Source organism: Lepidothrix coronata, unplaced genomic scaffold, assembly GCF_001604755.1.
Source record: "Lepidothrix coronata isolate B3197 unplaced genomic scaffold, Lepidothrix_coronata-1.0 Scaffold18, whole genome shotgun sequence".
In the NCBI taxonomy this organism is placed as follows: domain Eukaryota; kingdom Metazoa; phylum Chordata; class Aves; order Passeriformes; family Pipridae; genus Lepidothrix; species Lepidothrix coronata.
Genome location: NW_016690198.1, coordinates 6584895 through 6598016, shown reverse-complemented (window position 1 = coordinate 6598016; position 13122 = coordinate 6584895). Strand labels below are relative to the sequence as shown.

At 34.0% G+C, this 13122-nt stretch overlaps 1 protein-coding gene across 10 annotated transcripts in view; it reads right to left on the bottom strand.

Annotated features, from left to right (window-relative positions):
- Positions 1–1956: 1956 nt before the first annotated feature.
- The window catches only part of CSNK1G3 (casein kinase 1 gamma 3), a 67276-nt gene continuing 56110 nt past the window's right edge, over positions 1957–13122 (bottom strand). For 7 of the 10 annotated variants that reach the window (XM_017807279.1, XM_017807286.1, XM_017807277.1 and 4 more), the window contains 5 exons: positions 12478–12573; positions 8594–8700; positions 8202–8225; positions 3719–3810; positions 1959–2472 (listed from right to left, as the gene is read on the bottom strand). In XM_017807279.1, coding sequence (XP_017662768.1) covers positions 3753–3810; positions 8202–8225; positions 8594–8700; positions 12478–12573 — 285 coding nt within the window. In that variant the 3' untranslated portion in view covers positions 1959–2472; positions 3719–3752. Of the gene's footprint in view, positions 2473–3718; positions 3811–8201; positions 8226–8593; positions 8701–12477; positions 12574–13122 lie in introns of all 10 variants that reach the window. The other 3 variants (XM_017807281.1, XM_017807280.1, XM_017807282.1) reach the window with 3 other exon arrangements.

The window sequence follows — 13122 nt, the reverse complement described above, 5'->3', positions numbered from 1 at the left end:
GCATAGACTTTATCTTTGAGTAGATTTCAAATGAGTGCATTGAAGTGTCTTCATTCTATTGCTATTATCAGATCTATTAAAGCATGTAACAGTAACACCTCTTAACTAAACAAACATAACTGTAACTGCAAGTCAAGGTAGCATTATGAGTATCATGTTTTCAAATTCCTTGCCATGCAAAAAGATAAAATCTGTTCAGCAATTCTTAAAATAAGAGCTATCATTATTTCATCTAGGACTGTAGGAAAGGGGGGGAAAAAAGGCAAATTTTATAAAACTATCTTTATTTTTTGTCTTACATTTAAATAGGGATGTATTTCATCTTTAGACATCCAACCAACATTTACTTCATTAGTTTAGACAGGAAAAATAACAGGATATAAATACAAATCATATTGGCACACCTATACCAGTGCTGACTGCTCCACTAAAAGAAAACCTTCTTCAGCATTTAAGTCAAGCACTTAAAAAAATTGCTGAAAAGCAAGTGCCTAGATACTAGTCGTTTCAGCAAATAAACAGTTTTTATATATTTGACCATTTTAAGTCCATACTATTCACACTTTGTTATGTGTATGGAGTTCAGATCATACAAACACTGTACAGATCAAAAACCTCTGAGAATAAAACTCATCAGGTGTACATAGCACATGTACAAAGCTAAAAATTTGGTCAAGTACTACAAAGGATATTTTCATATGAGAATGGTCAAGTAACCTACTTTTCAGCTCAAATAAAGACAAAGAACTAACTTCATGAGTTTGAAATAATCAATAACACAGACTATTGGAGTGGAAAACCTTATGACCTGTTAAACCCCGTGTTTTTGTAGACCAAGTTCAGGTTTTCTAAAACAAACACTTGAGATCAGGAACACAAATAACAATGAAGATCAAAGTATACATATAAGCACACAATCCAAACAATAAAATACACTTTTGGCTTTTAAGGATAAATAAATTACAAAATACAATTAAAATTCTTGTAAATGCAATGATTAATTCAAAAGTGTGCATTTATTTTAATATACATTTTAAATGCTACCACAAAACAGATTAAAAATAAATAAGTATGCCAAAAGACATGTGTGGATAGAAAAAAATGGCTAGGAGAATTATAAAAAAATGGAGATAATCTGAGTTTTGGTCAATAAATCTGTCTAGTCACTTCCATCTTTCACACTTTTTCTTTAATAACTGGTAGCTAAACATGACAAAAGCATAACTCTGTCATTATGGCTTTAAAAGAAGCATATATTTTCTGAAAAAGAAAATGCAAAATGGGCTGTCTTGTCTACAGAACTGTTGGTTTGCTCATATTGCAAGCACTTCACGGGACTGTAGAGAAGTACCTGACACATCCTTGCCATCCTATCTTACACTGCAAGACAAGCAACTTCCAAGAAAACAATCGTGGGAAATTTTGGGTGCTATGGGCTGGTATAGAGAGAAGTCTAACTCACTTCCATTGCATTTGTTTTCTAAATTAAAGAGCAAAATAATTTACAAATACATCTCTAACTTTTCATGGCACATCCATATTTTCAAATTAAAGATGATGTCAATCATCAGTTACCTTAGCGAGCATACAGGCTTTAATACTGACTACATTTTAATCAGAATCACATTTCTTCTTTTATAATTGCTCTGTAGATCTCTTTTGAAGGTAATTCAATTTTGCTAACATTATTAGAAGCACAGCTTAAATTATACAAACTTCTGTATTCTTTGTATAAATGCTCTTGTAATTTCTACTGTACTGCAATTTTCATTGTAAGCATAACAAAAGCAGACTTTCAAACCAAGAGGCTACTGGAAATACTTTCTGTTCATTAGTATCTCCAGCATTTAGATAACTGTCAACAATTGAATCAGCCTCCCCAGTATCTCTACACAGTGACCATTTGGCTACAATATCAGCAGTAATACTGGGACAAAAGAAGAAAAACGATGCAGGTGTCATAAAATAAATCTTAAGATTTTATTGTTTTTCAATATGGTTGTGCATTCATATTTTTCTTCTGCATTTTTGAAGAGAACTGCTTTTGATACACTGCTACAAACTCAAATAACAGATTTATGACGTCTGTCTTCATCTAAGACACAGCTGCTACTTCCTAGAAAAGAAGAAATACTTCTCAAGTTCACTTTTGCTCAAGATACTGTTCATTTCTATCACATCGTTGGTCCATATGTTGACGGTCAAAGAACCACTCCTACTCGACAATATTTTAAAGCTTTCAGAATAGATGAATTAAAGAAACAAAAGTTCAATGCAGAAGAACCAAATCAAAGCACACAGGCATGACACTGTTTCTCACGGAGTCCTTGGAAAACGTGTTTACTGCGGAGGTTTTTGTTGCTGTTTTTTTTTAAGATCACAAGACAACAGGTGAACAACTAAGCATTTTCCCATGTTCATTTGTTGCGCTGAATGGTTTTCCTTTTCCTCCGCTTGAATAAACAGCAGCACCTGCAAGTGTGACACAAATTACATATGATATGAAAAGAAACCGCAAAACTAAACTGATTACTGTATGTTTCACTTAAGTACATAGTTCAGGCATAGCCAGCACCAAAAAGAACACACTATTGCGGATGATTGATTTATTAGTGAAAGAAACTGAAGTAGAGATATTTTTTACACATTTCATCTTTTTTTTTTGAAAAAAGTATCAAATGAAAAAAGCTATGATAGAAATAGCTACTAAGTTTAGAGTATTGATGAGAGTATCAAAAGCACAGGCACTATAGGCTGACTTAAAAATGTGTTTGTAAGAGTAAAGGACACTCCATTACCTGAGTACTCTTTAACTGGTAATATTCCAAGCAGAAGCTTGCACTTAAGATTGTATCACCTAAACTGTGCACTTAAGACACTACTGTTGCTAATACAAGAAAACTTGAGCTTCCTTTGTCAACCAGAACTTGGAAAAACCTTCCCCAAGGCTATTCCCCAAAATTTTTTAGAACAAAATATTCATGAACAACATAAAATTAATGTTCTCATCCAGTGCTGTGATAACACTACTACAGTGAAAAATCACAGCTTAAGTATTAAGTACACTGACATTCTTTATTCTGCTTTATTGACAAATACTGTGAATTTTACTTAGCAAACAGAGACCATCTGAAAGGACCTGAAAGAACACTACAAAATGAAAAAGAACTGGAGGGAGCTAGGGACAGATAATACAGAGGACTGCAGAAGTCCAGAAAGTACTTCTGAAAATAAACTGGAGAGGAAAGCAACAAAGAACACAAAGAAAATTAATTCATCTGAAAGCACTGTTAGCCTTATTTTAGGCAACTTTCAACTCCCAAACACCACCTTTAAAAGTAAAGCTTCCATTTACTAAAGCATTCACACTGTGCAATCAAAAGTGAACATGCAAGCTGTCTACCTTAACAGAGCTTGCCTCATGGAGTTCTGTGGTTTGGTTATTGAATTCTCACTTGCAGTGCTATACACCAAAGGGTCTTAAACTATGAAATACAACAGAAGTGAAAATATAAATGTACTCCATCAATAGCCTATCAGTAAATCCTTAAGTTCACCAAGCATTTTATATCACTAAAATTCAAAAGAAATACAGACAATTTAGTTTGGAATATGGGAAATGGGGAAAGCATTTGAAAATCAGGGAGAACAAGGGTCTAAAAATAAGGTTCTACAGGGGGTGAGAACAACATCTAAAGTAAGGGGAGACAGAAGTTACCTTCTCAAAATATCCAAGGCACCCTGTCGCTCAGTCACTGAAAAAGTAGCAGTGGGCAGAGGCAGACCAGAACTGCTCTGAGAGTTACATAACTTTCAGTAGAAAAAAAGATTGGTTATTGATGAAGAGGAAGCCCAAAATTAAAATTCAGTAGGGGAAACTACATAGGTAAGTATTTTTACAGCTAGCAGAAGTATCATAATGTATTTACTAACTTAAAAGTACTTGTAAAAGAAGAGACAGAATTGGTTTTGAAGGCTACACTGACTGTAACTGTAATTCCCCCATTACTACTAAGCCTTTTTTTTCAATATCTGCCTATACCCGCTAACACCCATTATCTTATAGCTTTGAATTTACTCGTAGATGTATGGACGCCAATTCAGTTTAATCTTTCTTTGACCCCAATCTTTTCACAAGAATTTTATATACGTATATACCAACAAAAAAAAAAAGCATTTTACAGTGCTCCCTCCCTTTCAACATGAATTATCCTATGAGACTGTAAATGACGAAGTCCTACCCTGAACTGTGATGGTAAATCACTTTTATACTTGTTTGAGATTATGAGGTCTCAAGGAATGCCTACAGAAAAATTTTGTCTTGATTCATAATTTTAGCATATCAGAACCCAGGTTACATAAGTAACTGCAGGAAGATGAAAGTGTGGCAGAGAATTTATATTCTAGAAAGACAATCTAGAATTTAACTCTTCACTCTTCAACTAAATTTTGTTTATACGCAGCACCTCTCAAGTAGATCACACTTCTTAAATGTTTCAGATTGCTTGTATCCTGTGTAGTTCAAGGACACTTGAGGTTTTCTTGGTTCCTTATCAAAAAATTTTAATCATTCCTTGCTGCAAATCTCATACTGTCTTTTATTTCTTCTGCATAGCCCACTTAGTTTGCTGCTTCTCTTTCAACCAGAGAAGAATGGCACTATGCAATGAAAATTCAAGAATTCTATCTTTAACCAACATAAATCACTGCTTTTTTAATCCTGGTCTTCTGGAGTTTGAATGATACTACTACAAAGAGCATCATTTCTATGAACAGTTGGTTTTTTTTTTTAATTATAAGAACTATTCAAGTATTTCAGTTCAGGGTAAATCACTAAATGCTGAAGACTCTTGCTTGGTGCAGGAAAATAAATCCCTTATTAATATGTAATATATCTAAAAAGGTTAAAGGAATGTAAATTCTATGGAAAACTGTAAAACACAGGACTCTCTTGGAAATGTGAACTGAAGTACACTGAAATGTATCTTTTTAAGTCTAGAAGTGCTAGACCTTACAAGGCATATATGCACCTTTACATGGGAATAAGAAAGGTCAGACTGCATTACCTGATAATAAATTTTATGAAAGAAACATAACTCTGAAACTAGAGATCCATAGTGCATAGTCTCTCAACTACTATAATTAATAACAGAAATGTAGATATGCTCCTAAGGATACTGTCACTAGAGGGTGTTATTACCATTTATATATAATACAATATGGTTGTAGCCATATTTAAAGCTACAGAATGGAGCGTTATTAAACAGTATTAGGCTACAAATATATCATTCAATATACATGCAAAACACGTAAGAATAAATAAGTTTAAAAAGGTTTAAAAATCTCTAATTCTAGGAAAGGATTTTTTCTTTTTACATAAATCATTTAATGACCGCTAACCTCTTTACCTACAGTTTATAAAACATTTCTAGAGTAGGCAGTATAATAGCAATCTATAAAACTCAAAAACCACTAAACTTTTCCTGTACAATCTAAAGTGACCTTTGAGATATTATCTAAGGTAGCAATCTCAGCATGTAATGAACATTTCTTGTCCTTCTTAAAACATCCTTCTTAAAACTTTTTTCCTGTTAAATATCCTTCTTTCTACCACTTGAACAGTCCCTTCACTCAACATGCTAAAGCAACTTAATTTGTGTTTAGATAGCTGTGTTTTTATATTTGCCATCTACCACGTGGCAGCACTTTACTGCAGGATTAGTAACAAGTGTTTACAGTGTCAAAGAGGATGAAAGACACAAAAAGGACAGATGGTTTCCTGTTTGCCCTTCTCTGTCTTCCCACGGCAGAGCCTTTTGGTTATGCAAATCACACATCTCATAGAAGCAACTGTTCTAGCAAAGAGTAAAGGAAAGAGAGGCTGATTGGTCAGCAAATGCCAGGGCAGAATAGTGATCAGGTTAGTTTTCTCCTTGGTTTACAACTTCAGTAAGTAACAACTGAAGTAGGGCTGAAAGCTACTTTTTTAAAAACCCAAACAAAAAAATAAACCATCAACAACAACAAAAAATCACCAACACCCAAAAAACAAAACCAAGCCACCAAAACGCCAAAAACCTGACACCTACTGCTCATGATTGCTGCACAGCAACACCATGAAAATGACATAAGATTTAGAATATATACTGAGAGTACAGAAATATTTCTCAAGCAATGAAAGTGTTGAAAAAATGTCCCAAAACAACAAAATAAATCAATGGAAAAAAAATCTTGAATATACTGAGCACTGAAAAATATTGCACTGAAATGGCGACAGAAGAGCTAATATTCAGGTAAATTATATTTGTGTTATAAATAGAAGACATCAGCAAGAGAGGTTAGCTTTGCTCATATTTTCAGAAGGAGAAAAGATTATGAAAGAGGCACAAAGTGAGTCTTTTTGGAAAACAACGTCTCCTTAACACCAAAAATGTCCATATCACAGACACGAAAGATAGTGATTATTGCATTTCCTTATATTCTTCAGCAGTGTAAAAATCTATAAATGCACGTTTAAATGTCTCACAATACTTTTTGATATTAAGATTGCAACTATTATGTTAAAATGTAAAATTACCTAAACCTTCTAAAGCATCATTTCTGAAAAAATATGTATACTTATGCACTGATGCTTATTAGCAATGCTGGGGAGCAGGTGTGGGTGAGGGGCACACATGTATGTTTATTACTGCCAAAATATAAAACAACTTCTACCCCCTAAAAAAACCCCAGGGACTGACAAAACTGCAGTTTAAATAGACAGTGCTGGAAAATTAATTTGACTTTCATACTTGAATAAAAGAAGATTTATCTAAAGAGTAGGATATTGAGACTAGTTATCTCATCTGTAACAAAATCAGTAAAGACTAGGCAAAAGAGGTCAAGGACAGCATATTTGTCCATCACATATTTACATCAGAGAAAATAAACTTCTACAGCAGCTGAGCATCCTAGCTACTAAGAATTCTTTTAACTTTCTGCAGATAACTAAGTAAAGTTGATAACTAAACATGGGTTGAACTGTGCTAAGAACTATTCAAAACACGAGAAATTTAATCATTTCCTGTGTGTACATGAACTGAGCATAAAGAAGGTTGTCACTGTGCTTATTCAAAGGGAGAGGACAGGGAATTTATCCATGAACAGCCTACTAACATCCTTGCTCCTTGGGAACTTTTTTTGTTTTAAATATATATAAGAAAACTGTATTCTTGACAGTAAAATAATAATACAGTACTCTACAAAGATGGCAGATTAAGAACTTAGTTCTTTTCAGTCATTACAGAAAGCTGGTGCAGAAATGTGGCACAACAGACACCTCCACTCACGACAATATTAACTACACATGCACATAAACCTTACACACCAGAACCTCAAAATCTGGCTTTTCAAAAATTTCCCCTTTTCTAAAAGTTAGGAAAACAGTCCCTACAACACTAACTGCTGTTAAGGAATGCCTGCTGGATTGCTCTGTTACTAATGTATCCTTCATATTTGAGTGCCCCTATTTGACAATAAACTAGGGCACATATCCTTATAAAATGCTATTCCAGGTACAATTATAAAATAAAACATGTTTTAAGTTATATTGCCTTTAGCTGTCAAGAATATTTTTCTGTACTATTTTGCAAGTTTGAGTTTACTACTCAAATGCGTAAACATTAGTTGTCCATGCCACGTTAACTGACGTTAATATTTCTCCCTTTCATTACACTAATTTTAAGGAACCCTGAAGTTATGTTTTAGTGATTAGTTAGCAGGTTGTTAAAGACTAATACTCTGGTAAATATTTCATTTACAGAGACAACTGGCAAAGTTCAAACATTGGCTAGCATTTATTATTTATTAGGTATTTTCTAGATGTTAAAATACTGGCTGAAAGCTACAACATCTGAAAAAAATGTTTTCCCCTTTAAAACAAAATAGTAAGTAGGAAAAAATATTCTAGTGCCCATTAAAAAGGTTGAAATAAAGTACATCACAGACTACACAACTTAAAAGCAAGCAGTATTTGAAGCTGACAGAATAGCTCCTGAAGGCAGCTGCTTGTAAAAGCAATTAATTTTTTCATGGAATTAAAACATGTTTTTTGATTTTCAAATGGACATTTTATTTTAAAGTTCTCTGATATTAGTTTTAAACCCAATAATAAGAACAAAGCTTCTGGGGCTATTTCTGCCTGCTTATGCTGTATAACTCACCACATGTTCAACACTTTCTGGCAGCTACACAGAAGGAGAGTAAGGAAAAAAAAGAGAATCAGAATACCACACAGAGAAAGAATTTCACATCTTGCACACATAGCTGTTGGTAGTCAGAAGACTGTCCTAAATATTTCAAAATTAGTTGAAATATCAAAAATGCATGCACTTCTCTAGCATAGCAAGATGTGTTATTAAAGGCTTAGCCTAAAAGTACAAGCTATAGAAAGTCTTTTACTTAAAAATTTAAAGACAAAACTAGACAGAGCACTGGAGTTTTGTCCCTCACCAGTGGCTATTAGTTTAGATAATATTTCTTTAATAACTATATGAGAAAAATATTGAAGCAGCTGAGCCCACAAGATCCAAAGAATACAAAAACAAGGACATACTTTGTTTCATCCATTACTTCTACTTCTGCAGGAGCTGTGATGGGTGCATTTGAACGGCCTGCAGTTGGGTCATCTGTGTTGAGTTCTCCATTTGTTGAGCTTACTACCTGAAATCACCAGAAAGACCTGAAATTATGCCAGTGCCAGACTCACATTTGTTAACTCCTAAATCTTAAAAAAACCCAATAGATTTTTTAATTCCATAATTCTTTTTATTTCAGTAATAGTTTCTTTGTCAGGTTTTATTCCTGCATCCCCATGCTTTTGTCATTTTCCTTTCGTATCTATTAGTGGAACTGACATTTACATGACAAACTCAGTGAGTGGACTAATCAAAGCAACTCAGTGGATCAGGTTTGCTCATCTCCCTCATGTCTCTTCAGAGTCTTAAGGGAAGGCACTAAACACTTTCCTGATACCAATCAATCTAACCCTATCTCTGCTTCTTTAGTGTATTTATGCTCCTTAGTTTCCATCTTTGTATGGCCTGATTCATTTGTATCTCAAAAGAGTACTCACTAGAAGAAGGGAAAACTAAGACATTTGCTAGACTGAAGAGTATAAATGGTATCTGATTTTTAGAACACAAAAACACTTACTGCCAAAAAATTAATCAGCTCCAGAGACCAACAGTAGTCCACAGTTCAAGATTATTACCAGCTGCTGCCTGATGGGCAGAGATCAATGTAGACAAAAGGAGCAGGAAGAAAAGTCACCATCATAATATCATTCCCCTCACCCTTCTAAGCTCTACTCTTAATGCAGCAGTTGTATCCTATCTATTTATAGCCAGAGCTAAGAGCCTAGCTTATTGAAGTTTGTTTTGTGGTTCCTTTTCTAAGTAAGTACAGAGCTTCAGAAGTTTGCTACACTTAAGGCATTTTCCATGCCATATGCCTACATTAGGTTGAGTTCTCTTCTTTTTCATGTTTGACTAAAATAGCAACCACTGTCAAGAAAAACTGTTGCTCTGTAACAAAACAAAAGATGTCTGAGATTGCAGGATCTAATTAGTTACATTTTAGTCAACATAACTGAAGGAATTGTGGGAGATTGGGCTTTATTTCTATGATGATAGGTAAGTCAGTGTAGTTTCAACAAGGTGGCTTAAGCTTAGTTTCCTATCACTGTGCATGACAGAAGCACTTCACATTCAGTGACAGAAATAAATAGGAATTGTGCTTTAACAATAAGATGGTGGATGAGGCATTTTGAACCAAACACTCTAGGTTAGTAGTTTTGGTTTGTGGGTTGGTTTTTTTTGTTTTGGTATGGTTTTGGTTTTTTTGTTTTTTTTTTAACAAGTATCTTAATATTTATTGTCATCACTGTCCAAATTTACTTGGAAGGAGATACAGTATGATCCCAACCACTTCTCCAGGTATCTTACTGTGCAGATAAATTTCACTGCTTCTTGTGAAATATCCAGTTGTAATAGTGATAAGCATAGTGGAAAATGCATCAGAAGTACTTGCTAAATAAGATAGGAGCATTGCTGACGATGTAAGGGTAAAAAAAATTTGCTCAACTTGTCCAAAGGGGTTTTTGGGTCCAAAGGAAGCACAGAATGGTTATGGTTGGAAGGGACCACTAGTGATGTCATCTGGTCCAACCCCCATGCTCAAGGAGGGTCTCCTGGAGCACGTTACTCGTGACTGTATCCAGACAGCTTTTGAACGTCTCCAGGGAAGGAGACTTCACAACCTGTCTGGGCAGCCTCTTCCAGTGCCTGGCCACCCTCATAGTAAAGAAAGTCTTCCTCTTGTTCACGTGGAACTTCCTGTGCATAACTATATAACTAACCACAATTACAGCCTGCATTAATCCATATAAAGTAATGCTATCCAATTAATATTGTAGTCAACGTTGTCTGCAGTCCTAATAATTCAGGATTTCTGCTCCATGATCTAAATTCAAAATGAATTTTTCTAAAGAGATCCTCAGGGATCGCACTCAAGGTTTCATAACAGTGGTTGATCAAAAACTGAAGCCTTTGTCTTTAGTTTACTCAAGTAAGGGTAGGGTATATCAAGAAATAAAAAGACAGGTATATGTCCCTTTCTGGATGGAAAGCATACACAATACAGCTTAGTAATCCTGACTATTCCAAAGAACATGTGACAGTATGCAAAGGCATTTGCAAGAACTCTTATTTTCTTCTCTTTTCTTACACAAAGCAAATGAAATAATGTATGATTTTTTCACAAGTTAAATAGGCTGCCCAACTCTAGCATTGGTAGAGCTTTCACATGCCATTCTCCCTCACACTTCTTTCCCAGGAGCACCTGTTTAATTATTCCCATCTATCTCCTTGGACAGCAGACTTTAAAAAAAAGGATCCAACTCAAGCATGTACACACTCGTCACTTGGACTGGAAAACATGAAAGCAAGTATCTAAAAATCCTTTGAGAAACACCCCCCCCATTATATTAACAGTAAGGTATATTACTGTTATTTCCTAGATAATGTCCTCCCCATCCCCAAAGGGTATTTAGCATATCTCTTGCAATTGTTGCATTTTATCTAACAAAGAATAAAAGGTTTCTTAAGTGCTACAATTATATAACAAGTGATATGATATACAATTTCAAAGTTCTACTGACTGTAACTTAACACATTAAATATGTTTTCTTTCTAATATTAAAAAAAAGAAATTAAAAAAGTAATAATTTTAGAAGACAACTCCAAATCCAACTTTGATTCCACATGACTATACTGTTCTCAAAAGATGAATTATTTCCTTTAAAACTGATGTTATTGAGAGAACTACTGCAAATCAAGTTAAATATACCATAAAGCTTTTAAAACATTTGTTAATGAGAAGCACAAAACTTTGAAACTTTTCTTGATACATAGTGATAATTATCATTACTAGATTTTCTTATATGACACATGACAGTTGTTTCTAAAGCAGTAAAATTTAGAGGATGTTAAGTTTTAATTGAGTTCCAAAGCATTTAAAGAAGACATGGAATTATCACACTGGCAAGACTGCAGCACTGTTTTTTGTACCCTGGACTTTTCATTCTTTCTTCAGGCCTTGACAAATTTTTTCCAAAACAAGACTTCAGAAGAAATATATATAACTTAGATTGTTAGAATCAAAAATGCAGTAGACAATTTATTTTCCACCCAGATAAGCTAAATTGTTTTCATTTTGGACTCAAAGTTCAAAACCTCAGAGAGACTTTGCAGCTGGCATTTTGAATCCTATATTAAATTTAGATTTCCTTATGTATTATTCCATCTGTCTCATACCTAAGTACATTCAAAGAGCAAGACATCAAAAATTAAAAAAAAAAATAAAAATTAAAGATAAAACAGGAAAAAGGTGCTTTGAAAATGAAATTAATAATAAAGGAAAAACTGTTGGTTTCTACTAATTTTTTCGCTGATATTTGTGAAGTACTACTCCAGGAAACATTCTTCTTGTCAACTATTGTTTGAACAAAAATAGTAAAGTTTAAACAAGCACCACTAATTAATATTTTAACTGGAAGTTTTCTTAATGAAAAAAAACATGGCTTGAATAATACCGAATTCAGTCAATAGTGGGTTTTAGTTGCTAATATAACTAACACATCAAAAGTGTAAACTTCAGATGCTTGCACTATTTTAAGTGCATATTCCATTAAAAAGACAGTTCAATTGTTTTAGACTTTCACTAAGAAACGTGCAGGAAAAACTCCACCAACAAAAAGTTCCATAGTTTCTACACCTGTTTTAATTTCAGTTTGACAACTGTGAACCAAGGAGTAACATTCTGAGCGTTACTGGAAAGTAGTTTTAATATGAAAACATGAATCATGTCACACACTACAGGATACCAGTATTATGTACAAGAAAACAACTAATTTAAGTCATGCAAAGAAGCAGAAAATACCTGTACCGAGCCACCATGTCTGTCAGCTGCCAGGTGAGCCCTCAAATGATGTGGATTGGCTTGTTGTGAGTCCCAAGCTGCCCTATGGTCTGTTGACTACCATTTTTGAATGCATTAGGAATTTATGCAAAACAAGAAAAAAAATTACGAAAATAAAAAATTTTATTATTATTGGGGTTTTTTAAAGGCACAGAAGCACTATACACTTAATTCCTATATAGATTGCATTTCTGCATTATCAACATACTTACACATGACTACACATACATTTTCATAGAGAGGTGAAGCAGCTAAAACTCAAAATTTGTAGTAAGAAAAGGTACACCAATGCAACCCTCTAACTTTGCTAAGGTAAATGGACACAACTCTGAATTTCTAACATTTTTACCACCTTGGTCATTAGCCTGGTTTAAAAAAAAAGCAAAAATGTTGTACATACACGTTACCAAAACGAACCCAAATAGATGACATGGCATATGGAAAGTGACAGTGATTAAAGAAGTACCAGAGAGAAAATGCACTACTGACGTAAGCTACATTATATCATAGTTTCAAACAAGTAAATTTTTAGGACATTTTAATGTATTTCTAGATCTGTAAACTTTAACAAGGATCTACTTAAATCCAAGTCAAAACAGAGAAAAC